The sequence below is a fragment of the Nannospalax galili genome, unplaced genomic scaffold, assembly GCF_000622305.1.
Source record: "Nannospalax galili isolate Female #2095 unplaced genomic scaffold, S.galili_v1.0 scaffold1245, whole genome shotgun sequence".
Classification (NCBI taxonomy): Eukaryota; Metazoa; Chordata; class Mammalia; order Rodentia; family Spalacidae; genus Nannospalax; species Nannospalax galili.
In genome coordinates, this window is record NW_008354009.1 from 274929 (window position 1) to 299757 (window position 24829).

At 42.0% G+C, this 24829-nt stretch overlaps 1 protein-coding gene across 1 annotated transcript in view; it reads right to left on the bottom strand.

Moving 5' to 3' along the window:
* Aco1 (aconitase 1) overlaps positions 1–24829 on the bottom strand; it is a 57756-nt gene that overhangs the window by 10530 nt on the left and 22397 nt on the right. Inside the window, exons 4-15 of the mRNA XM_008851092.2 lie at positions 21779–21916; positions 12679–12748; positions 12374–12557; positions 11709–11848; positions 9893–10064; positions 8225–8325; positions 7378–7494; positions 6104–6263; positions 4559–4694; positions 3873–3957; positions 3018–3174; positions 1579–1703 (exon numbers count right to left, since the gene is read on the bottom strand). Coding sequence (XP_008849314.1) covers positions 1579–1703; positions 3018–3174; positions 3873–3957; positions 4559–4694; positions 6104–6263; positions 7378–7494; positions 8225–8325; positions 9893–10064; positions 11709–11848; positions 12374–12557; positions 12679–12748; positions 21779–21916 — 1585 coding nt within the window. The remainder of the gene's footprint in view (positions 1–1578; positions 1704–3017; positions 3175–3872; positions 3958–4558; positions 4695–6103; positions 6264–7377; positions 7495–8224; positions 8326–9892; positions 10065–11708; positions 11849–12373; positions 12558–12678; positions 12749–21778; positions 21917–24829) is intronic.

Here is a 24829-nt window from a genome sequence, read left to right on the forward strand (position 1 = left end):
CCCCCTTTCTTCCATCTAGTCCCCTATTTTCCCAGCTTTTTTTTTTTTTTTTTAACTCACTGAATTTGATTTGAGTTGCTTGTATGAGCATAGGTAGAGGTTACTTACTGGAATGTGGGCACCTTGCCAATGGCTACACTATGGAAGAAAAGGTTTCTCCTTCCCCAAGCAATTGTTAATGTCAATAGCACCTCAGGGAGGGGGTAGGGCCTCATGAGCCCCTCTTCCATCCATGATGGAATGCTGAAGGACCCAACAGATAATGAATGTAGTTTTTAAAACATTAACTTATGAAATAATCGATACTGTACCAAAGGGGAAGCTCTTGGAACGTAATACATACAATCGGAATGTTCTGGGAACTGGATTTCCAGATCACATGCACACTGGACAACAAATGAAAGCTACAGGCATGAATTGTCTTCAAAGATCCATTAACTTGGGGGCTGGAGAGATGGTTCAGAGGTTAAGAGTACTGGTTGTTTCAGAGGATTTGGCTGCGGTTCACAGCACCCGTTTGTGGCTAACAACTTTCTGTAACTCCAGTTCCTGAGGATCTGTTGCCCTCTTGTGGCTTCCACAGGCATTACACACACTTACATGTAGGCTAAACTCATACACATAAAGTAAAAATGAATAAATAAAAAAGATCCATTAATTTGCTTTTTTCAGAAATACAATTAACCAGATGGCTGCCAAACTCCCCAATACCATTTCCCAGTGAGCAGCTTGTGGAAGGGAACAGGGCATGACTACCATGCCCAGAACCAGTCTAGACAGTCTTATTCTCATTTCAAATTACCATCCCTAGACAGAAGACCTCAGTGATCTTACCACAGAGAGCAGGGAAAAGAATTCAAGGAAGAGGCTCAGAAAATGATGAGTCCTACACATTCTCTCATATTTTAAAATGCAATTTTAAAATGTAAGCAATTTGGTTCCTGATTTTAATACATTTTTTAGCACTCAAATGATCTTTTAAGAGGTATATTCAGGGCTGGAGAGATGGCTCAGTGGTTAAGAGCTCACTGGCTGCTCTTGCAGAGGACCCAGGTTCGATTCCTAGCCCTTTACATGGTGGCTAACAACAGTCTGTAACTCCTATTCCAGGGGATCCAAAGCCCTCTTCTGACCTCTGTGACCTCTGCATGACACAGGTGCACTTACACACATGCAGGCAAGCAATACACTCAAACACATAAAATAAAAATAATAAAGAAAATATGTTTTTTAAGAAAGAGGTATATTCAATCGACTGACTCTACCTTAGTGATATAATACAGTTAACTACCATGGTCCTCAACACAAGAGATGCCCTGGGGTGTCTGAAAATGGGGCAGAGTTACTGGAGAGATGGACCTGGGGACTTTCTTATTGAGGTTGTATGTCCCAGAGTCGTCCGAATCTGAGAACACACAAGAAGTATGGTTTTTGTAAAAATGTAAGCCATGGAGAAAAGTAACGGAGAACACTTCCCTAGTTAACCAAAGAAATAAATGTTCTTCTCTACAGTTTATACTCCTGTTAGCCTCAAGGGTCACAGGGCAGGCAGTGTGTGTTGGGTGTGTCGTGTCTTACCTCTATTTTCTGGTAGACCTCCTTAAACATCCCAGGGATGACATACTGCCGTTCCACCGCTTGGATCTCATCTCGAGTTGGCCAGATATCCTTCAGGAATACTTGCTGTCCTTGTGCATTCACACCTGGGGAAAGCATGCTACTAATGAGAAAACCTTCCTCTAACACCCATTTTCAGTATCACACAGATCTGTTTTCTCAGGAGTTATGTTCCATAAATTCTATGTAAACACTAAACTAGTAAATACAGATTCCTGCCACTGGGGAAATAAACCTTAAGTCCCCAGAGCTTCTGGCCACATTTTCATCAACTGATCAATACATAACCTTGCATTACATGTTCTTTTGTTTAAAGATATTTAGTGTGTGGTTTGGCCTCCAGACTTGTAGGTTTTATATTTGCTAACTCAACCAATTATAGACTGAAAACAAAAAAAATTTGCCCATATTAAACATGTATTTTTTTAACATTATTACCTATATAATACAATATTTACATAGCTATATAGCATTTGCACTGTCAGAGGTATAATGAGTAATTTAGAGATGACCTGCAGGTGACATGCAAATATTTTGTCATTTTACATTAGATCCTTGAGTTATCAGGTCCTGAAAGCAGTCTCCCATGGAGACTGCGGGCGACCATACAATGTCAGTCTCATTAACTGAGGACTCAGAGCCAGTAGCTACTCAACCTTGCACTGAATGTGTACACTGAGTGACTCAGGAGTTTTCACCCCATGCACATGTCTATGAAAGGCCATGAAAATACTAGGAATACTGATTTGGGGTTAAAATACATTTTAGCAAGTAGGCAAAATTACAAATATAGAACCCATAATTAATGAAGACCAACTGCCCCTCAGAAGTTCTGGTTTTCTAAAAGTCAGTCTAAGGACATTGCCTCCATGGTATCTTATCTCCTTAGACTGGACGAGGAGGGCAGCATGAGGCCCAAGGGAGGAGACGAAGCACCAGTCCTGACTGTGAGAAGCCGAAACGTGGAGTGCGCGCCTACACGACATACATTAAAAAAAAGCTGTGGAGTCCAGCAGCAGGGAAAGCGAGGGCCCTCAGGAGAAGCCGGAGTGGCCGACAGCTAATACTTTGGGGATTTACATCCCTTTTGCCACCTGCAACCATCAATAGCATTGTTTACTTCTGTCCATTAAGTTTTTGCTGCGTATTAGAGAACAGTGAAAAGACTCTCTTCTGGTATTTTTTTTCTAGACAGAGTCTCACTATGTAGACCAGACTGGCCTTGAACTCAGAGATCCCCTGGCCTCTGCTTCCTTAGTGCTGGGACTAAAGATGTGAGTCATGACAACATGGCTCTTTAGAGAGTCTGTATTTCATTTTTTATTAACAAAAGCAACAACTTTCTTTCAGTCATTTTTAATTCACTGGAAAAAAAAAAAATCACAAAAACAAAATCTTACCCAAAGGCTCTTTCTCAAAGTCAATCTTGATGGTCCCTGCGATTGCATAGGCTATTACTAATGGGGGAGATGCTAAATAGTTGGCTCGGGTGTTAGGATGGACTCGACCTTCAAAATTCCTATTTCCAGATAGCACTCCAACAGCTACAAGATCTCCCTGTGCAAGGTAAGAGAACTGTCAGATCACAAAGGAAAGACACTGCCTAGACTGCTCTATGAGACCAGCTGTAACAGTTTTCACATCACATGGACAGAGCTTTCAGCTGCCCTTTTCACCTGGTGTCCTGCCACAGGGAGAAGGGGAGACAAGGGTGCCCGAGGGGAAATGCTCTGGGTTGAAAGTGGCACAGTGTCAGTCAGTGACATCTGCTCATGAGGAAATAAGATAGGTTAGCACACAGCATCCTGGTTACTGCTGTCAGGGCCTAAGAACAGGTAGAAAAGACTAAATGTCAGCATGGCAACAGATCCAACAGTAATTTTCAAGGCAATAGAACTGTGGGGACAAAAATCAAGCCAACGCAATTCAATTTAGATTCATTTCTAATGAGACTTGTTTCATTCTGAATCGTTTCAAATGACCAGCAACAAATAATTCTGGAGTTCTTAGTGGTCAAAACCAACACATGCTGAGCACTTCTTTGGACTCCAGGCGCTGCTCTGGTGTTTCACATTCCCATCATACTTCTCATTATTCCCTAAAACAGATACAATTACCACCCCTAATTTACAGTTTGGGAAACTGAGGCACAAACCAGTTAAAAAAACTTGCCCAACATTAACAGCTAATAATTTTAGCACTAAAGACCATGCCGCTAACCACATCCTAAAGACTGCAGCCTCCTCTGTTATTACCTGAGTGATGGCTTCTACCACAGGTTCAGGCAGGGGTCCACTGTTGCCAATACAGGTCATGCAGCCATAGCCCACCACGTCAAATCTAGTGTCAAAAGGGAAGGCACAAGAAATGGTCACTTCCAGTGAGCCCTTCTGCTGGAACACTTCCTAGAATCCACAGGTCATAAAGGACAGTGATACCAGAGTGAGTTCAGGATAGTACCATTCCACAGAGCTCTCCCTCCTGAAAGAGAAGCTTTGTGGATACAGCTTGCCCAAGAAGGATGCAATTTATATGGTTTACTTATAACATGGAGTTAAATGGTAACTGGAGAAGCTGTTCTGGCAGCTAATCACTAATTTGCCCCAAGGACTAGAATGTCTACAGTTATGGTAAATAATTACTTTCATGCCAAAAGCTGAAGAGCCACTACCAGCCCATGGTACAAGGACAGGAGCCCGCCCCCTCCTGGGTGGGGAGGGAATGCCACATGGAAGCACAGGGTTCACTCTTGTATGATGAACAAGCAGCACAACTGTCCGAGGGGGCTGTGCAGCTGCAATGCCAGGGTTTAAGTCCACCTACCAAGTGATGTAAGATGCGCAAGTGCACAGCGTCAGATAAGCTTACAACTGCTACACAGGGACACTGATACCCAAGGACCGCAATGAAAGCCAAGGCATAAAAGAAAACTCTCCCTCACCCAAGCTGGGACAGATAAGGCATGACTCCACTCTCTCGCAGGTAGTAGGTGACCACGCCACTTCCCGGAGACAGGCTGGTTTTAATGTATGGCTTCACATTCAGACCTGCCTCCACAGCTTTCTTTGCCAATAACCCTGTGAAATGATGAACACCAGGTGAACACATGGGTGGCTGTTGACTCTGGGTGCCAAGAACACCTGAAAGAGCCTGCTCTGTTTCTGCTATTTTTCAGTTGCATTTCCTGCCTGACAAATAAAAAGTTCACTACCCTGAAATAATTCATGTAGCAAGCCCAAATGAATCATGGAAATAAAGAAGAGATGGGCTTCCACTCCATTTAAGAAACAGACCCTAAACCATTTAGACTTTTTTTTTTGGCTTTTTGAGACAGGGTCTCCCTGTAGCCCCAGCTGTCCTGGAACTCACTATGTAGACCAGGCTGGCCTTGAACACACAGAGATCCGCCTGCCTCTGCCTCCCGAGTGCTGGGATTAAAGGCATGTGCCACCATGCCTGGCCATTTAGAAATATTTTACAAAATCAGTTTTAAATTTCTGGAGAGAAACTGATCTAATTTTATTTGATTTGGATGAAAGGTAATAAGGCTCTTTCTGAATAGGAAGGGCTCTTTCTGAAGTACATGAATTGTGTACTGACTGGCAAGGAGTACAGGCAGCCTGTAAGTACAAATCTAGACTACATATATTCTCAAGTGGAAAAGCAAGAGGTCCTGGGCCTCTGAACTGTGACTGGAACAGCATGTGCTCTGACTTAGGAAGTGTCACAGATGTAGGCAGGGGAGAGGCATGAAGGGAAGGGTAGAAAGAGACAAGGACTGTGGGTGGCCAGTGATGTGTCCTGAGAAAACTGGTTTGTTGCAGACATGGAAAGTTTAGGTGGCAAAGCTGAACTCTAAAAGGTTTTCCTTAGGCCCACAAAGAAAGAAGTACTGACACTAGTCTTTGGACCTGAGGGAAGCTCCTGAGGGTGATTAAACATTTGGAAACTAAAGAGATCTTATATTGGTGAACCCTACATGTAAATATTAACTACTTCACAGCACTGCATAATAGACTGGGCACACTGAGCTTCATCAACCAGTGCCCTGTACCTTGATCAGCTGCAACTGCCAGTGCACCAAGAGAGCATAAGGTCTCACTGGTCAGGGCTTTAAGGAAACAAAGTCTATGACATGACAGCAGATTCTTTCCTATTTTCTCCTTTCTCAAGTATGATCAGATTCCAGGTGTTAGCAGAAATTCAGCTTCCACTGCCTTCCTGTACTTATTTTTTGTGCTAGTTCTAAAGGGAAAGACTATTACACATTATGAACTCTACTTTGAGTACTTTGCTTTGGATGTTATTTGTTGTGCAGAAATTTTCTGCACCAATCAATCTTTATATGTGGAAAGACAGACCTAGGAATGATAAGTAAGATGCCATCTTGACCTTGGGTATTGTCTTAGGAGACTTGAGACTTCTGCACACACACACCTCCCCCCCGCCACACATGACCCATGAGGAAGGAAGCAAATGCACTTACCTGCTCCTAACATCACAGATGGATTGCTGGTGTTTGTGCAGCTGGTGATGGCAGCGATTACCACAGAGCCATGAGCAAGAGTAAATTCACTGTTGTTGTAGATGAATGTCTTATGGTCATTGTGATGGTCTGGAGCAACTTGGAAACCTTTAAATCCTTGCTGTGGGAAAGTAAAATATGTAAACATTATACACAAGAATAAGACTTACATATTCTGTTAAAAAGAAAAAATATATATTGTCAAAATTCTCACTTTGGAAGAAGTTTGGTACCTGTAATTTTAAGTGTCAATTTATAAAACAAGTATTTTCACCAGTAAACTTTGAAATACAACAGAAAAATTTAAGCTTCTCTTTATTCTTTTTAAATATTGTAAAATGCAGCCAAAATTCCTGAATCTTGCTCAGTAATGAAGTCAGTAACAATTGTTTTATTCCTTCCTCCAAAGAGGGGTGCTAAAACTACAAATTTAGTTCAAAGTTAGTCTGCAAAGACTGTCAAGACATTAGAGTTTCATGGCTATGGCCTGACAAGACCACTGATTCCAACCTTATGAAAATTTGAAGAAAGGTGCCACTTTTATTACTGTCACTTTCATCTAATCAATAATGCAAAATACAGCTGAACCTTTAGTAGAATGCTGATGCCTCATGGATAAAGTCCATCACCCATCCAAATCATTCATCTTGGAAATGCTCACTGGAAAGTATGTACAGAGACATTACGCTACGTGATTTGTGGGATACCAAAATGATTATAACACAAATTTGACTCAAAGGTACAGTTCAGTAAGGGGAATCCTACATGTAAATAATGCACCAACAGTGTACGTTAAAGACTATGGAATCCTACCCAAGGGGCTTCAGGTCAAGTGCCATGAGTTTTAAGTGAGGGAAAGATGACTTTCCACGAGGAGATGCCAGGGCCATGCTACAGAGAAGTTGGTATCTGAGCCAAACCTTACAGATCTGACAGACCAGGATGTCTCAGGATGGAATGGAGAGATGTATCCAGTGAAGCGAGAGTGAGCAGAGTGAACAACATGGTGGCCATGTGAAAAGGAGGCATGCTTACACAGGTGGGTTGTATTTATAGGTGGGCATGTGCTCTGGGGAAGCTGCTTGGCCCACAGCTAGCAGTGGACGGGGGTCATGAAGGATTTAGAATGGAGAAGAAATGCCCTCAGCACTAGCCTTCAGGAAGATTCATCACGAAGTGCAGTGAAAGCCAGGGCACTAAGAAACAGGGCACAGGGTGGAGCCCAGAGGCCCTACCTTGGCTCCAAGGCAGCTCTCAAAGTCCTTCTTCATGTCGGACACGGCGACTTTGTCCTGAGGCCTTTTCGGTCCACTGCAGCAAGGCACAACTGTTTTCAAATCTAACTCCACAGCCTGTATATCCAAGCCAAAAGTAATCACAGAATTCATAAAGCAGCAGCACAATCATTACAACATCCCAACAATCAACATAAACAAACCACTGCATTCCAAGCAAGAAGCCAGTGTTCATCTTGACAACTAAGAGATTAATTTCCCAATAGCAAGATGGGCACCGGAGTAGCAGGGGACCAGGAAGATTCCTTGCTGCCTCTCAGACAGATGGGAGTGGGCGTTTAGAGGCTGTCTACTCTCTTCTGCTTGCCATATATAAGAAGCTCTTATACGGTTTTTTATATTGGTTTTCTATAGAAATGGCACATAAGCCAATACACTGCTAAGGGGATTTGGGAGGGATGCAGCCATAAGCCATCTCTGCAGGAAACAGGCTTTCCACTCAGTGGGCACTTCCATCTCTCAATGATGTATGGGGCCCAAATCTTCTTTACTCGCCAATCTTCTAGCAAAGTCTTTCAACCACCTGCCATGCAGAGGGTGTGAATGAGTAGTTGGGGGAGGGAATATTCAATTTATAATGGTTAGGTCAGCAGTAATTCAAAGAAATGATCTGATATGCTTACAACTTCCTTAACCTTTTCCTTTTTCAGTCTTTTACCACCCTGTTCCCTTACAATGACATGCTAGTGACTAATTTCTTTTAACTGCACCACCCCTGAAAAAACACAGTCAACTGAAGCCACAGCCTTGGGAAAGAACAAACATGCTTGTTGGAAGGTGCTCATACCTGAGTGAAGTCTGGGTCTTGAGAGGGGTCGTTGAAATCTCGAAACATTCCTACAGCCTGAAGATACTTTTTAATGTGCTTCACTTTGCTTTCATCACGACCTGAATAGCACGAGTAACAACAATACATGTTAGTATTTCCTAGTTCAAGACTATAACTGATACCTGCCTCTGCAGGATGTAGGTAACATGGGTCTCCCATGCACCAACAGCTCTTCGGTTTTTAGGCTTAGAGACAGTCTGAACTCTCCAACTGATGGTGCTTTTTATTAGGGGTCATCTTATTTCTACCGAGGTGACTTTTATGGAAAATATTTTCATTGTACTTTTAAATATGCATTTTGGGTTATAGTCCTAATTAAGAGGATCCTGAGCAAGCCACAAGTGGTGGCACATGCCTTAAATCCCAGCACTCAGGAGGCATAGGCAGCCAGAGCTCTGTGAGTTTGAGGCCAGCTTGGTCTACATAGTGAGTTCCAGGCCAGCCAGGGCTATAGATGAACACGTTTTCAAAACAAAATAAAGTATTCTAAGTTTGAACCTACAGTCAAAGAACATGTGTGCATCTGCCTTCAATTTGCCCATGAAGATTCTTAGCACAGCACATTAGTTTTGTTAAAATAATAACAACCTCCCCAGACCTTGGCTTGCAAGTGCTTGCTTTATTTATTTATTTATTTATTTATTTATTTATTTATTTATTTATTTATTTATTTAATTTTTCTTTGTTTAACTATTCTTATGTGTATGAGTGTACTGCCTGTATGTGTGTAAGTGCACCCACGTCATGAAATGCCTATGGAGATCATAAGAGGGAGTCTGATGCCCTGGAACCAGAGTTACAGATGGTTGTTAGATGCCATGTGGGTGCTGGGAACTGAACCTGGGTTCTCTACAAGAGCAGCTGGTGCTTTCAACTGCCAAGTCATATCTCCAGCCCACAAGTGTTCTTTGTATACCTGGCACTGTGCGTTAAATGTTTTAAATGAATTACTTCAATCTCTGATCTTTCACCATGATCTTATGAGACAAGTCCTATTACTACTCTCATTTACTGACGAGGAAATGCCAGCTTAGGAAAATTATTAGGTAACTTCTCCAAGGAACAGAGCCAGTAAATGGCAGAACCAAGATCTGGATGTGAATCTGTATCCAAAGTCTAGAATCTTACTTAACACACAGTGCTGTGTCACCAGAGTATAGCCCTGAACTGTTTGGAGCAAGGTAGAGGATTTCCTATTAGTTTTGGGCAATAATACTGCTCTGATCCTCATTTTCTCTTCTATGATCTAATCAACTAATAAGTCAGTCTGCCCTATAGATATATGAAGAGGATGGCAGGGGTGCATACCTGGGCCTGGCACTTACAGGTACCTCACAGACAAGAGCTATCATCTCTATGATCACATGTTAAGGTCAAAAAGTTAGCAGCTGAAAAGCAGTCTACATATCAGGGTTCTGGGGCACCAGACCTCTTTCTACAGCCATATTAGCCCCACCTCACACCTCTTTAAATCTCAGTGACACACTTTGTCTCCACAGAAAGGCAAAAACCATTGTGTAACTGTAACGTAAGAGCAGACGTGGGGGAGGCAGAAGGCGGGGCTGGGATGCTCAGTGTCCTCTGACACATGAACAGGGAGTCCTCGGTTTTCAGTCCTTCACTTACCTGTCTGCACCAGGTACTTGATACTAACTTCATCAACTGGAAAGAAGGCAGCAGTGGCTCCATACTCTGGGCACATGTTGGCAATTGTAGCTCGGTCAGCAATGGATAGCTGGGCTACTCCCGGTCCAAAGAACTCCACAAATTTGCCCACAACCCCAATCTGCCGGAGATGCTGTGCAACAGAAACAGGAATGTCTGAGGCTTGATAGTCCACATTTAAAACACTCAACTATCTTTTTGCAATTTTCATAAACTGACCTTTAGAACATAAATAATAAATTAGCCCAATTTGGTATTTCAGATTAAAAAAAAAAAAGCTAACAAGTAAATTCTTATATAATCACACTAAGCAAATAACTTGTTTTCAAAGATATAATGCACAAAGTTATTGCTACAACTGGAAATCACATGCAACAAAACCCATCTAGATTGTCCATCCACATAAGCTACTAGTCAGGGCTGAGTTTCTATGATGATATAGCTATGCATGAAGCCAGTTTCACCAACAGTTGACAACTATATGGAAAAGCTCCTTTGGTTAGGTGGATTCTGCCAAATTTTGTGGGCAAGCTCTGTTATTCCATTTTGAAGAACTACTGGATAGAACTGTGATAATGTATAGTACCCAAATAAATACAATTCCAAATTCCATAAAGATTAAATCAAAGATGGGGCTGGAGTGATGGCTCAGCTGTTAACAGTACTCACTGCCTGTGCAGAGGACAAGGGTTTAGTCCCCAGTATCCACATAGCAGCTAACAACGCGGCTTCAACACTAGTTCCAGGGGATCCAATGCCCTCTTCTGGTCTCCATGGGCATTGCATGCATGGTTGCCCTTACATGCAGGCAAAACACTTGCACACATAAAATAATCTTTTTTAAAGTTAAAAAAGATTAAATCAGAGAAAAAATTTGGCCCCTTTCTGCATGGTATCTATACAAAGGACCTCTAAATTACATGATCAGAAAAAAGGTGTTTATGATAATAAAAAACATCACTTTTCCAATATTTTTCCAAATGAAACCACCTTCCATTTTGTAAAGCAAATGAATCAGAAAAAAACAGATTGTTTCCTGCAAAAGCTTAAGAAAAAAAAGCCCTAACATTTTCAAACTTGGAAATATATCTGCTGTAATAATTTCACTTATAAGAGGAGAAACTTTTAAAAAGTCTAACATTACTCAGGGAACTAATTTGCTATTTACATACAAAAAGATCCGTATGGGGCTGGCAAGATGGCTCAGTGGGTAAAGGTGCTTGCTGCCAAGTTCAATCTCTGTGACCCCACACGGTGGAAGGAGAGAACTGACTCTCGAAAGGTGTCCTCTGACCTCCTCACACGCACCACGGCATGTGCGCCCCCATAAATAAATAAAAATATAATATAATAAAAAGAAAAGATTTATGTGGAAAAAATTAACAAAAGTATATGAACATGTGTGAGAATGCTTTTCAACCTCTAGATAATGATTATTTCTGGGAACAGGAGGATAGTTTGACAATAAATATTGCACACTAATTCTTTAAAAACAGAGCCGAAATAAACATGGTGAAATACGATCATCTCTTAAATCTAGGTGTCAGGAACATCAATATCATCTGAACTTCTATGCACTTTGTCACAATTTCAAACATTAAGAAAAAGAGTACGATAAGGATAACCATCTAAACTGAACCACAAGTCCTTATCTCATTTTAGTTTTAAAATTATGAAAATACTGTATTCTAGCCTCTCTATAGCACACAGACTCCATTATGTGTTTCTGCCCTGTCACTTGTTTTCCAAGACCAGAGAGGGGGCCGTGGATCATTACCTTGGTAATGGTGAGCACGATGTCGGTGGATGTTACCAGAGGGTGAGGCTTTCCTGTCAGCCTGTAGCCAATCACCTGGGGAAGCACCATGCTGATGGGCTGGCCCAGCATAACAGCTTCTGCTTCGATACCACCCACACCTGCAGTGAACAGAAAGCCAGAATGATGCTTTCCAAGTGCTCTCTACACCCTCAGCCACAACAAAATATACCCAGTTACCAGGTACCATGTTAAATCAGCACAGACTGATATATCTGTGTGATATAGATTTTCTCTATTACCCCATAGAATTTTTTTAACAAGTGTTTCTCAAAGTTTGCCTTCCTCCCCCACCCCTCCCCCACAGAAAACCTGAAAGAAATCTCTTCAGTGCCACACTCAATGGAGAGTAGGCTTAGGAGGCTCCAACTGCTAAAAATGTCTGTCTGATTTTCACTTATGCAAATGTCCCTAAACTTATTCCAGTTTATTTTTTCCCAAAGAAAAACTGAATGATCCCTGGGTACAAGGCACTTAAAACTACAGCAGTAAACACAACAGACCAAAGCACCCTCCTACATTTGAGGTCATACAAACATAGACCACTGAGCCCTAATGGCATCAAAGTACAGGAAGGTGCATGCTCTAGACCAGCACACAGAACAGAAATGTAGGAGAAGACTCACCCCAACCAAGAACGCCCAAACCGTCAATCATGGTCGTGTGTGAATCCGTGCCCACCAGGCTGTCTGGGTAATAACATCCATCCTGATCAAATACTACTCTTGCCAAATATTCCAAATTCACCTGGTGAATGATTCCTGAGCCAGGGGGAATAATCCGCATGTTGTGAAAGGCCTGGGAACCCCACTGGGAATGAACAACAGAAAGAACAAATGAATACCCGAAGGACTGCGCTCACCCATCTGCACACCTCTCCCCATACTCCACAAACACAGAACACCAAACGTGAAACAAACCCTGTTCATACCTTTAAAAATTCAAACCGTTCTTTATTTCTTTCAAATTCCAGGTCTTGATTCTTTTGTAAACTGTCTGTCCTGTCAGAGAGAAAAAAAACTAAATGTACAAATTTCAAGGTTTAAAATGTCACCCATCAAACAGTGATTAATACGCAAAACAGCAATTGCATCTGCTGGCTTGCTGGCTGGATTACAAACTTCATTATTACAATCTGGAAATGGAGAGGTAAGTTGCAAAATTTATATAAACAAATTATTTGGTTCACAAGATTTCTAGAAAGCCCTTAAGCATGCTGGAAGAAACAGCTGCATTCAAGTGATAGCTAATCCCAAAGTCGGACTCGCAGAAACAAACTCAAGCCATGGAATGACAACAACCGCACAGACACGCAGGGCACCCTGGCTTCTGTCCCCTTCTTGTCCATGACCTTGTCACTTCCCTAAGCTGAACCACCCATCGGCGGCATGCTCATGTGTTTCTGTTGGGAGACAGTAGCCAGCTGTGCTAAGGGCCCCAGCCACTTTCAGAATGTCAGTCTCCTGTCTTTCAGACAGGGGCCTATGAGGAAAGGGCCTATGGTTGCTATCTAAGAACAACTAGAAAGCTCTGATTATATGCTGAAGTTTATCAGGGTCATTCTGTAGAACAGTCATAATCACAACTCTGAGCACACAGAAGGCACTCATAATCTGTATGTGATGGACTGAGGAAACATACACAGCTAAGATCCAAGTCCAGCTTCATTAATTATATAAAATAGTTAACATTTATTGACATTACTAGGAAACAGCTACTATTCTAAATGCTTAATATATTTTAAAAAGTATTTATTATTTTTCGTGTATGGGTGTATTGCCTGCATGTGTGTTAAATGCAACCATGTCATGCACTGCCCTCAGAGGTCAGCAGAGGGCATCCTATCCCCTGGAACTGGAGTTATGGATGGTTGTTGGCTGCCATGTGTGTATTGGGAATTGAACCAGGTTCCTCTGCAAGAGCAGCTAGTGCTCTTAACTGCTGAGCCATCTCAAGCCCCTAAATGCTTAATCTTTTCATTGAATCTCCATCAGAACGTTTTGAGTTGGGCATAATGATATATACAGTTTTCAAGTGAGGAAAATGAGATGTACGGAAGTTAAGGAAGCGGTCAAGCACTAGACAGCTGGTAAATGGTGAAAATGGAACCGAGACTCCAGCATTTGACTCAGCCTGTACGCTCACTCCCACACCACGATGCGACCTGCAGGTGCAGTCACAGAGACTCTGGCTGTGGTGGTCCATTATCACTGCAAGAATACTGGCAGGTGCTAGAGTGCAGCCTATATCCAGGCTCTCAGCTTTATACACATCATCTTGCTATGTCATGATAACAACCCCCGACATTATCCTCAATCCAAGAAGCAGCAGCAAAGGCCTAGGGAAGCTAGATAGCTTGCCCACAGTCAGGACTGTCATCTGAACCCATGTCTGATTGGCCTGGAGTCTATCTTAATCACACTACTTCACATCCCGCCCCCCTTCACTTACAAACCATCTAATGAGAGTGTATCCTGTGCGACACGGGATACAAAGGTGCAAAGGCTGCACATTCAGTGCCTGTGAAGCACAGAACCTGGCAGGAAAAAGAGAAGGAACCCGGCAACAATAGAGCTATCAGTGCTCCACACTGCAGTACAGGGTGCCATGGGGGCAGGCAGAAAGGGTCATGAACTTCAGCTAGAAAAGCTTCCAGAAGAAATGGCATCAATGCAGGCAGAAGGATAACAGAAGTCAGCCAAAGAAAATGAGACAGATACTCCTTGGGAAGAAGGTGTGAACTGAAGTTCCCTGAAAAAGCCACCCCCATGTTGAAGAAACTGCACACAGATAGACTGTCTAGGGCTTCCTGACTGGGCAAAATTGGAATGTTGCACATCCAGAGCTAAAATTATCTTGGACTATCTTTAGTTCTTTCATACCAAGTATCGCCCACCTCTGTATCTGGCCTAGCATTCTTTTGACTATCAATTGAAACCTTTGGAATGTGTTAACATAGTTATTAGTAGACTACTTGCTTCTACCAACCAAAAAGCTAAGAATGTTAGACACCTGTGATCTACAGCAGCAAACTTCCCTGCTTTGATGTAACCGGGCCACCTAATGTCCCAACCAATATAACTGACAAAAGCACTGATTCGTGACTGTCCTTTGTTCTGTGACTGGAGTTTATATAACCACTTCCACAGTGTAACATGTATTCCGGGCAACCTGAATCTGAATTCCCCAGCCATGGGAACTCATACTTGGCTTAGAATAAACTATCTCACATTCCCTTTGAAGCACGAACTGTGTTTGTATCGGCAAAGGCAGAGTATGTATTACTTATCTCTCAAAAACACACTCAGCAAATAATTTTTCCCCTCTCATGATGTGAATATGCTCTAAAATATTAGTTGCTTTGATGAGATCGATTCCTAAACTACACTAGAGCAGGAGTCTATAAACTGTGGCCCCTGAACTGAATTCAGCTCAATGTCTCCCTACGTAAAGGATGATTTTAATGTTTTAAAGGTTGGGGGTGGTATGTGACAGAGATAGCACGTAGCTAGAAAAAAACTGAAATACTATTGGACTTTGTAGAAAATATTGTTCCAGTCCCTACCTGAGAGAACAGATGTATTTACACACTAGAGAAAGGCAAACCAAAACACAGAAGAGGGCAGGTCCAGTTGTAGCAGAATGAGGCAGGACCCCAGGGCAGACAGTAGTCCTGGGGGTATCTTCCCTAACTCTTGCCTGTCTTGAGGCCCAGGTTCGCATTTCCAATGTATGTCAGCCATCTGCATCAAGGTGAAATCCTAATGCCCAGCCTTCTTTTCGGTCTGCCAACATCTCATCTAAGGAGCCCCTCTCTATTTAGAACCTATGACTACCAAAGCATTTACTCCAAACATAGCGCCCCAGCTAGTTTCTCTGCCCACCTATTAAACTCATCTTTCATATCATTAGAATCAAGTTTTCTACTTGTACAGACCTTTATCAGATTGTATCTGACAACGGCTTGCTGGGTTTTTTGTTTGTTTGTTTGTTTTTCTGAGAGAGAGTCTCCCTTAGCCCTAGCTGGCCTGGAACTTACTATGTAGACCAGGCTAGCCTTGAGCTCACAGAGATCTGCTGGCCTCTGCCTCCTGAGTGCTGAGATTAAAGGTATGCGCCACCACACCTGGCTTGCTTACCATTTTTTTCAATCACTATAAATCCCTTGTTTCATAAAACCAAGTCCTTCCCCTGACCTGAACCTCCCTTTAGCAGACCCATCCTACCCTCTGGTCCAGCTCTCACTGTGCCCACACTACAGCTCTCACCCCTCCAATCTCTTTGCGTGCATGTCTGTTCTGTTTGCTCTTAGAATGCACTCTCAGCTCTTCCCTCTCTGGTCAGCATGCATCAGAATCCTGATCAAGCAGCATCCCTGGGGAGCCCTCCGACCCCACCCCCAAGTCAAGATTGTCTGCTCCTTCTCTGGGGTGACCAGACTTATCAGTGTATTAAAGTACTGAATTCACTAAACTCTTTCTCCTAAACTCACAAATTTAATGAATAAATATGGTCTGTTAAACTGCCTTTAGAGAAGGGATCTGCACCATTATTCTTACAGTGCTGGTGAGCCTGTGACTCACTGTGTCTGGCACCCATCTCTTCTGTGACACCTGTATACTCATTACTCTTTGTCTGCTTCCAGCATTAGGAGAATGTCAGAGCTTCTCAAAGCAGAAGCAGGGAATGAAGGGAAAATGCTATGGACATCAGTCTGACAGAAGCAGCTCACAGAATGAACAGAAACTTAGAAATGCTCAGGTTGTTCCAAGCTACAGCAATTCCAGGTAAAAACTAATACTATGATAACGAAACAGAATCATGCTAACCTCAGCTCAGTCGACCTCACTGTGACTGAAATGAATACACAGACCTAGAATTCAGATTTTCAAAATTTGTTTTAACCATTCAACACTTTGCAAAATCAGCCAAATTTGGTGAACTTGTTTTGTTTTTTTGAGACAGGTTCTCATGTAGCTCAGGCTGGCCTTGAAGTCACTGTGTGGCCCAGGCTGGTCTGGAAGCCCTGCTCTTCCTGCTTCAGTCTCCCAGGTGTAAGGATTACAGATCTGTGTCAACACGCCTAGTTCCAATCCAGAGAGCTAAATAGGTCTCTGAATGTGAATGGCCTTGTAAGCAGAAGGGAAAAGTTTCTGCTTAGCTATATAATGCTTAGTTATATAATTTAAAACACACTTAGAGCCAGGCATGGTGGTGCACACCTTTAATTCCACCACTCAGAAGGCTGAGGCAGGCAGATCTCTGTGAGTTCCAGGCCAGCCTGGTCTACATAGTGAGTTCCAAGCCAGCTGGGCTACAGGGAGAGCCTGTCTCAAAAAGACAAAAAAAAAAAAAATCACACATTTGGCCGTAGTTCAGAGTTTCAGAGACACTGAATAGAATTCTAGAAATTCACAAGTAATATTTACAAAGAGGGTATTTTTCACTATCAAATTTGGTCAGAAATTGTTGTGAAATTCTTGTTGAAGGAAAATGAGGGGTATTTCTCCAGGAAACAGTACAACGTGTTAGTTAGGTCCTCAGTTCCTAAAGATGACACAAGGCAAAATGATATTCAAACTAGACAAAGAGCTCAGAAATAACTACCTGAAAATGGACTACCCTGCCACCTTACCCAGTTTTTCTAGCTCATTCTAGTACAGAGCTGGTAGTAAGCCCACAGTACAGAGTTCCCACAAGAGGGATCTATTGCATTTAACTCCTAAAAAAATGGAAAAAAGATCAGGAAAAATTGAAAAATCAACCCTGGGACCCACATGGTGGAAGGAGAGAAGCTTACAAGTTGTGCTCTGAGTATAGAGACTATTTGTACAAGATTTATCACCTCGGGGGACTGACTATATTTATCTTTATGCCAAATTGCTCTGGTCTAGATACAGCAAGAAAACTGTCGTTTCCTAAATCCCCTTAGAGGCTGTGTGAAACCCAGTTACATCTCCAAAGAAGCAAAAGAAACAAAAGGTAATTTATTTCCCTTTGAGTGGTTTATTTTGTATTTTTAAATGACCTGTTAAATTATCAAATAGTAGTTTCTTATTTTAAAAATAAAGACCAGTTACAATACCAAAGATAACTGTTTAGCAGTCTGGAATCGCTTTCATTTCTTCTTGCACAACTGGGTCTGGTTTCTAGTACTCATATATACACAATTTAGTTTCTGGCACAATGAGCTACAATATGAACATGTTCTAAGTGATACTGAGAACTTAATCCACAAATATAACTGCAGGGTTACCTAATAATCAATGTCAGGGGTATGCCCTATGTCAATACATTATTCCTCTTTGTAGGACATGTAGAAGGTTTTTAGGTTTTCATTTATTAAACAATACTTTAATGAACACTGCTGGTCATGAAGCTCTTTCTGGATTTCCAATATTTATTAAGAGCATGTTTGGAAGATGTAGACTTCCAAGGTCTTACTACATACTGTTTTCATAATTTATAAATCACAGTGCTGTTAGCAATGTATGTAATGCTTTCCCTCAACACTTTAATAGTTAAGGTTTGTTTTCTAATCTTAATTCTGTTGTTGAGAAGATGGTATCATAAGTATTTATTTTCCTTTATTACTGAGAAGATTAAAAAAGTTTTTTTTTTTTTTTTGGTCTTTTTGAGACAGGGTCTCCCTGTAGCCCCAGCTGGCCTGGAACTCACTATGTAGACCAGGCTGGCCTGGAACTCACAGAGATCCGCCTGCCTCTGGCTCCTGAGTGCTGGGATTAAAGGTGTGAGCCACCATGCTCAGCTGAAAAAGTTCTCTATACCACTTTTTACACTATTGGCATTCCTTTTCACTATACATTGCTCTTTGCCCATTTATCTGCTGGGTCTATTTTTCTAAGTAGATTTATAAATATATGATTTATATATTAAGATATTAACCTTTTGTCATATCTGTTGCAAGTAATTTGAGTTATTTCCTTGACACACCTGGGTTGAGGGAACCTGAATTGGGGAAATGCCTTCACTGGACTGGCCTGTGGCCATGTCCATGGGGCACCTTCTTGATTGTTGAGTGATGTGGGAGGGCCCAGCCCACTATGGGTGGGCAGGTGGGCCTGTGTTGCATAAGAAAGCAGGCTGGGCAGGGGCCAGTGTTGCAAGTAATTTGAGTTATTTCCTTGACACACCTGGGTTGAGGGAACCTGAATTGGGGAAATGCCTTCACTGGACTGGCCTGTGGCCATGTCCATGGGGCACCTTCTTGATTGTTGAGTGATGTGGGAGGGCCCAGCCCACTATGGGTGGGCAGGTGGGCCTGTGTTGCATAAGAAAGCAGGCTGGGCAGGGGCCAGGGGAGCAAGCCAATCAGCAGCATTCCTCCATGGCCTGTGCTTCAGCTCCTGCCTCTAGGTTCCTGCCCTGAGTTCCTACCTTGGGCTCCCTGATAAGTATTTCTTCACAATTAAAAAAAAAACTTTATGTTTTAACTCATATGAACTACCCCTCTACCAACTACTTAATCAATGTGGAAGATGTTCTTCTCCACTTACAGCCCACCTTCATGCAGTTACTCTTCCAAGACAGATGCTAGCTTCCTACACTACTTGATCTCTCCCCATGTCTGAACCGGTTCTATAGTCCTACAGTTATTCCTGTAAGAGGTGGACTGTTCTTTTCTATCCTGATTTCTGTCTTAACTCTATCACTTGACCAGCAGCACTATGGACAGAAGTGGCCCTATACTGGTTCTCAGGTAAGCGTCAGGAGATACTGCATGTTTCTAATGCTCTTCTCAGTCTCTGTGATCATTAGATGCTTTCTTCTTTAATGTGGGCCCCAAAGAAACACGAATGGAATGGAGCTACCACAGCTGCCCTGGTAGTTCAGTGCTCACAGACAACCCAGCCACTGCCACTGCTGCATGAAGCAGAACTGCCCAACTACCCCAACCTTCATAAGTTCACCTCCCAACCAACCTGCAGACATGTCAGAAAAACATTCTCACTGCTGACTGCCACTGAGATTCTGGAGCTATTTTCTATACAACCATAGCTGATTGTTGTACTTATCTTTGCAGAAAACCCTTCCTGGTTCAGTGGTATAAACTCTGCCTTTTAGAGTAAAGGACAAGTAGAGTTTGCTCTCATCTCTTCCTGCCCATCTATTCCATTTTGACTCAAAGGGCAAAGGCAACTAGTTTCTCTTTTCTTTAAGTTAACTTCAACAGGTGTTCTTTGGTCCACAACACACTGGTGCATCACTTGGATTCTATTGCTGCACATTTTGAACTTTCTGAGCCTTTTAGAGCATTACACAGGAATGCACAATAACACTGACTACTTTGATGTTTTTTAGCCTAAATATTAACTTTTAACAACTTCAATTTAAAGAAAAGGCTTCTGGAGAATGAGAATGAAGAATAAAAGTTCACTAAAACAAATGTGTCAGGAAAACTGAGCATCACCACTTGACTTGTAAACACGGAACTGAGACAGTTACCTGTTCAATGAGCTAGGATTATAAATGCTAGAAACATTTGGCTTAAGAAGTATTTACTTTTTAAAGGTTTATTATGAAGCAATTCTGAAGTTGCTATTTTGCAATGCTCAATTGTTCAATTTTCTTCTTTGTAGAAAGTTTTCTTTACAAAGACATTTTCATACCCACACCTTTGGGTGCCAACGTTGAAGGGACGGACAAGAAAGAAAAACTCAATCATATTGAGAAATTTAGCTCATCCCCATCTAAAGGTACCACAGTCATGTTACCTTAGCTTCTCATCCAACCTAAAGATAACTTCAAGGTTACCTGGTTAAGTATGCTCAATGCCTATTACAGGCACAGCTCTTGTATTTGGGGAGCTGACAGTTCAGGGGCTCGAGACAATTCAAGGGGAAACGTACTCCCAAGGACCACAGGATTGCCATCGACAAGAAGTCTAGCAAGATGACCACCATGCAGGCTGGGAAGTGAGGGATTTCTGAGACAAGGGAATTTAAGCTGGCTATGAAAGATGGAGGATTTTGGCAGGAGAGAAGAGGATAGCCCCCAAAGAGAAGAAGCAAAGGAGAAGACAAGGGGCAGGCACTGTGGCAGCCACATACAAAGCAGTTACTTGTCATTAAAATAGGAATACAACTCCAGTGGACTAAAAACACTCAAACTTGGGAGGGTCGGGGCGGGGTGCTGGCTCAGCAGTTAAGAGCACTTGCTGTTCTTCCAGAGGACCTGGGTTTGGTGCCCAGTACCAACATAGTGGCTAACAACTAGCCATAACTTCAGTTCCAGGGGATCAAATGTCCCCTCCAGCCTCTAATACAATGCCTACGGTACATTAACATACATGCAGGCAAACACTCATATACACAAAATACAAAATATATTACAATAATAAGAAATCCCACTCAAATGCTTCTAAAGCCAGACATGCAGCACTTGCTCTGACAAGCTCTCATGGCAAAATGTAATATGTGTTTTCACTCAGACTTCAAGCTACATTTAAATACAGAGCATTTAAATCCAAAGTAAAAAGACATGCAATAAAAGGTTTAAATATATCCATTCCCTATCCTCAAAATTTCATTGCAAAGTCAATTTTCCTGACAATACCTTTAAAGATATTCTTAAGTCCCTATAACACACTTAACCTTTGACATTGATTTGTTTATTCTCCATGTGTGTGAATGTATGTAAGTGTGCATATAACACAACATGAAAGTGGAGACCAGAGGATGACTTGCAAAAGTTGGCTCAATTTTCCTTCCACTATGTGGGTCCCCAAGGACTGAACTCAGGTCCTTGGGCTCAGGAGCAAGCCATATTGCCAGCACAACATGCATAATTTATTTAAAAAAAAAGTTATGTTCAAGAGCTGGGCGTGGTGGCGCATGCCTTTAATCCCAGCACTTGGGAGGCAAAGGCAGGAGGATCTTTGTGAATTCGAGGCCAGCCTGGTCTACATAGTGAGTTCCAAGACAGCTGGGGCTACAGAGAGACCCTGTCTCAAAAAGACAAAAAAAAAAAAGTATGTTCCAAGTTTTTGCACAAAGCTTAACCCTCCTCACCTTCTGTTGAAATCAACCTGGATGGAATGATCGATTACAAGATCAGCAGGACAGACAGGATTTATTTTCTCTGGATTTCCTCCCAACTTCTTCATAGCATCGCGCATTGCTGCAAAGTCAACCACAGCTGGCACGCCCCTGAGGAAAGAGAAGCAAGCAGAAAACTAACCAAAGAAGTGAAAGACCTCTTGTGACTCTGGATGTTCCTCTGATAAGCCCTGGCCCCACCTCCTTCCCATGCTTTGCAGGAGGAGTCCAGCGTATTAAGGAGCAGAGCTAAGGACAGCTATGCATGTACACTGGGAAGGAGAGTTAGCCTAGCCCCGAGAGATGGAGAGATATCACGGTGGTCATATTGGAACTCTGAGAGCCAAGGAAGCAGCTGTGGGGAAGCTGCCAACAGAGGGTGCAGGGTTTGGATCGTGGGTTATGAAAAGCCATCTCTTTGTAAGTCATTGCCTCCTAATGTCATATAAACCATGCAAAACCCATATAGAAATGCCTGTTTGTGAGCCCTGGAGCCTCAGAGGGTATGGTGTGAGTCTCCCAAGAAGGGAAGCAAAAGGAAAAATATTCATGAAACACCTCTACAATGAAAAGTTCAAAACACTGAAGAAACTGAAGATGTTAGAAGATGGGAAGACTTCCCATACCATGGGGTGGATTAATTAATATTGTGAAAAAGGCCATATTGCCAAAAGTGATTTATAGGTTCAATGTAACCCTCACCAAATTTCCAAAGCTTCACAGAACTAGAAAAAAAAAAAATCTTAAAATTCACATGGAACTACAAAGACTCTGGCTTTGTCACATACTCTTGACAAAAGCAATTCACTAAGGGAGAAAGGCTTTATTTTAGTTCACAGTTTCAGGTACATCCATCACAGCAGGAAGTCAAGGCATCTGGAGCCTGAAGCAGCTGGTTACATTACGCCCACAGCAGAAAAGAGCAAAGAATGCAAGCATGCTAGTGCTCAGCTCCTGCTCCACACTCCCCTTGTCCGGTCCAGAACCCCTTGCCTAGGGAATGGTCTGGCCCACAAGGAAGTTAGGTCTTCTCAAAGCAATACAATAGGATAACCCTCACAGAGGCTTATCTCCCAGGTGACATATAAAATCTGTTGACAACACTAACCATCACAGAAAGCAAAAAGAATGCTAGAGGTATCGCCATATTTGATTTCAAGTTATACTACAGAGCCATAGCAACAAAACAGCATAGCACTCAGAACAAAAATGAACATATAGACCAAAGGAATATATAGAGGACCCAGATATAAACTCACAGATACAGCCACCTGATTTTTGAAAAATGTCAGAAACACACATTGGAGAAAAGACAGCTTCTTTAACAAATGGTGCTGGAAAACTGGATAGAAACCAGATCCCTAGTCTCACCTTGCACTAAATCAACTCCAAATGGATCAAAGACCTTAATGTAAGGCTGGAAACTATGAAATTGTTAGGCGGGAATAGCAGAAAACCACTTTAAGTGTAGGCAAGAACTTTCTGAGGGGATTCCAATCATTTGTGTGGGCGATGGGGAGGCCAGCAATTTACAAATTGAACTTCATCAAATGAAAAAGTTTCTACACAGCAAAGGAAATGGTTAACTGAGTAAAGAGACAGCCTACATAATGGAAGAAAATCTTTGCTGGCTATATATCTGACAGAGGATTAATAACTGGAATAGAAAGAACTAAAAAAAAAAAAAACTAAAGAAATCAACTCAATAAATGGGCTATGAAATTCATAGTTTTCAAAAGATGAAATACAAATGGCCAATAAATGTGTGAAAAAATGTTCAATGTCATTAAAGAAATGTAAAGTAAAACTACACTGAGGGTCCATCTCTTTGCAGTCAGAAGAAAACAAGTAACAAACTCTGGTGAGAACGTAGAGAAAAGGGAACTTTTAGACACTCTGGTAGAAATGTGAATTAATCTAGCCACAATGGAAGTCAGTATGGAGATCTCTTAGACTCAAAATGGATCTTCCATATGACCCAGCTATTACCACTCCTGGGATTTACCGAAGGACTCAAGTCAACTTATCACAGAGACACTTGCACATCAATGTTTACTGAAGCACTATTCACCATAGTGAAGTTAATGGACCAACATAGGTGTTTAACAAAAGAGGAATGGATAAAAAGTATCACACACACACACACACACACACACACACACACACACAGAGTGAAATTTTTTAGCCATCAAGAAGGAAGTTATATCACATACAGTAAAATGGATGCACCTGAGATAATCTCAAGTGAATTAAGCCACTTTCAGAAAGACAATGTATGTTTTCTCTTACTGTGGTTCTTAGATTTTCATTTAGATCCATAAAATCATGGTGGCATGAAAGTACAAACTGTCTAGGAGAAGGGGACTACCAGGAGGGGAGTGGGGTAAGAAAAGGAAACAATATATTTGACAAACATTGTATACTTGTGTGAAAATTCCTGTATGCAACATAGTACCTACCACATATTATGAATATACACAATGTGCAGAAAAAGAAAAAAGTCACAGACATAATTCAGAAAGTGGGCTGTCAACCAGGTTTGTACTAAAATCAGTCTTTTTATTATCTTAAACGCATAAAATTTGGGTGATTTTCTTCTAGAACAAAGAAACTGGGTTCACAAAAGGAATAAAATACTATCATTTCAAAGTGGGAAGACTGGGTCTCAGGAAAGAAGCTATGAAGGGAAGCCTGGATTCCCAGGAACAGCAGGACGTGAGCTGAGGCTGAGCACATCAGACCTCCCTTAGTACCTCATCTCTCCTTGCAGACAGCACAGCTGTGTTCGGGCTCCTGGACCAAAGGTTCCAGACAGCTCTATCGTATTCTGTCTTCCACCCTTCCCAGTATACTCAGGCCTAGGGTAAGGACAGTGGTTCTTGCCAATGTGGGGAGACCACACATCTTGGGACTGCTACAGACATTCTGGTCTCCTCTTGTCACCAGGGACAAGAGCCTCCTTTTGCTTTCAGAAGTGTCTGGATATTGAGAGACAAAGCATTTTTTGTTGAAGCAAAACCTTTC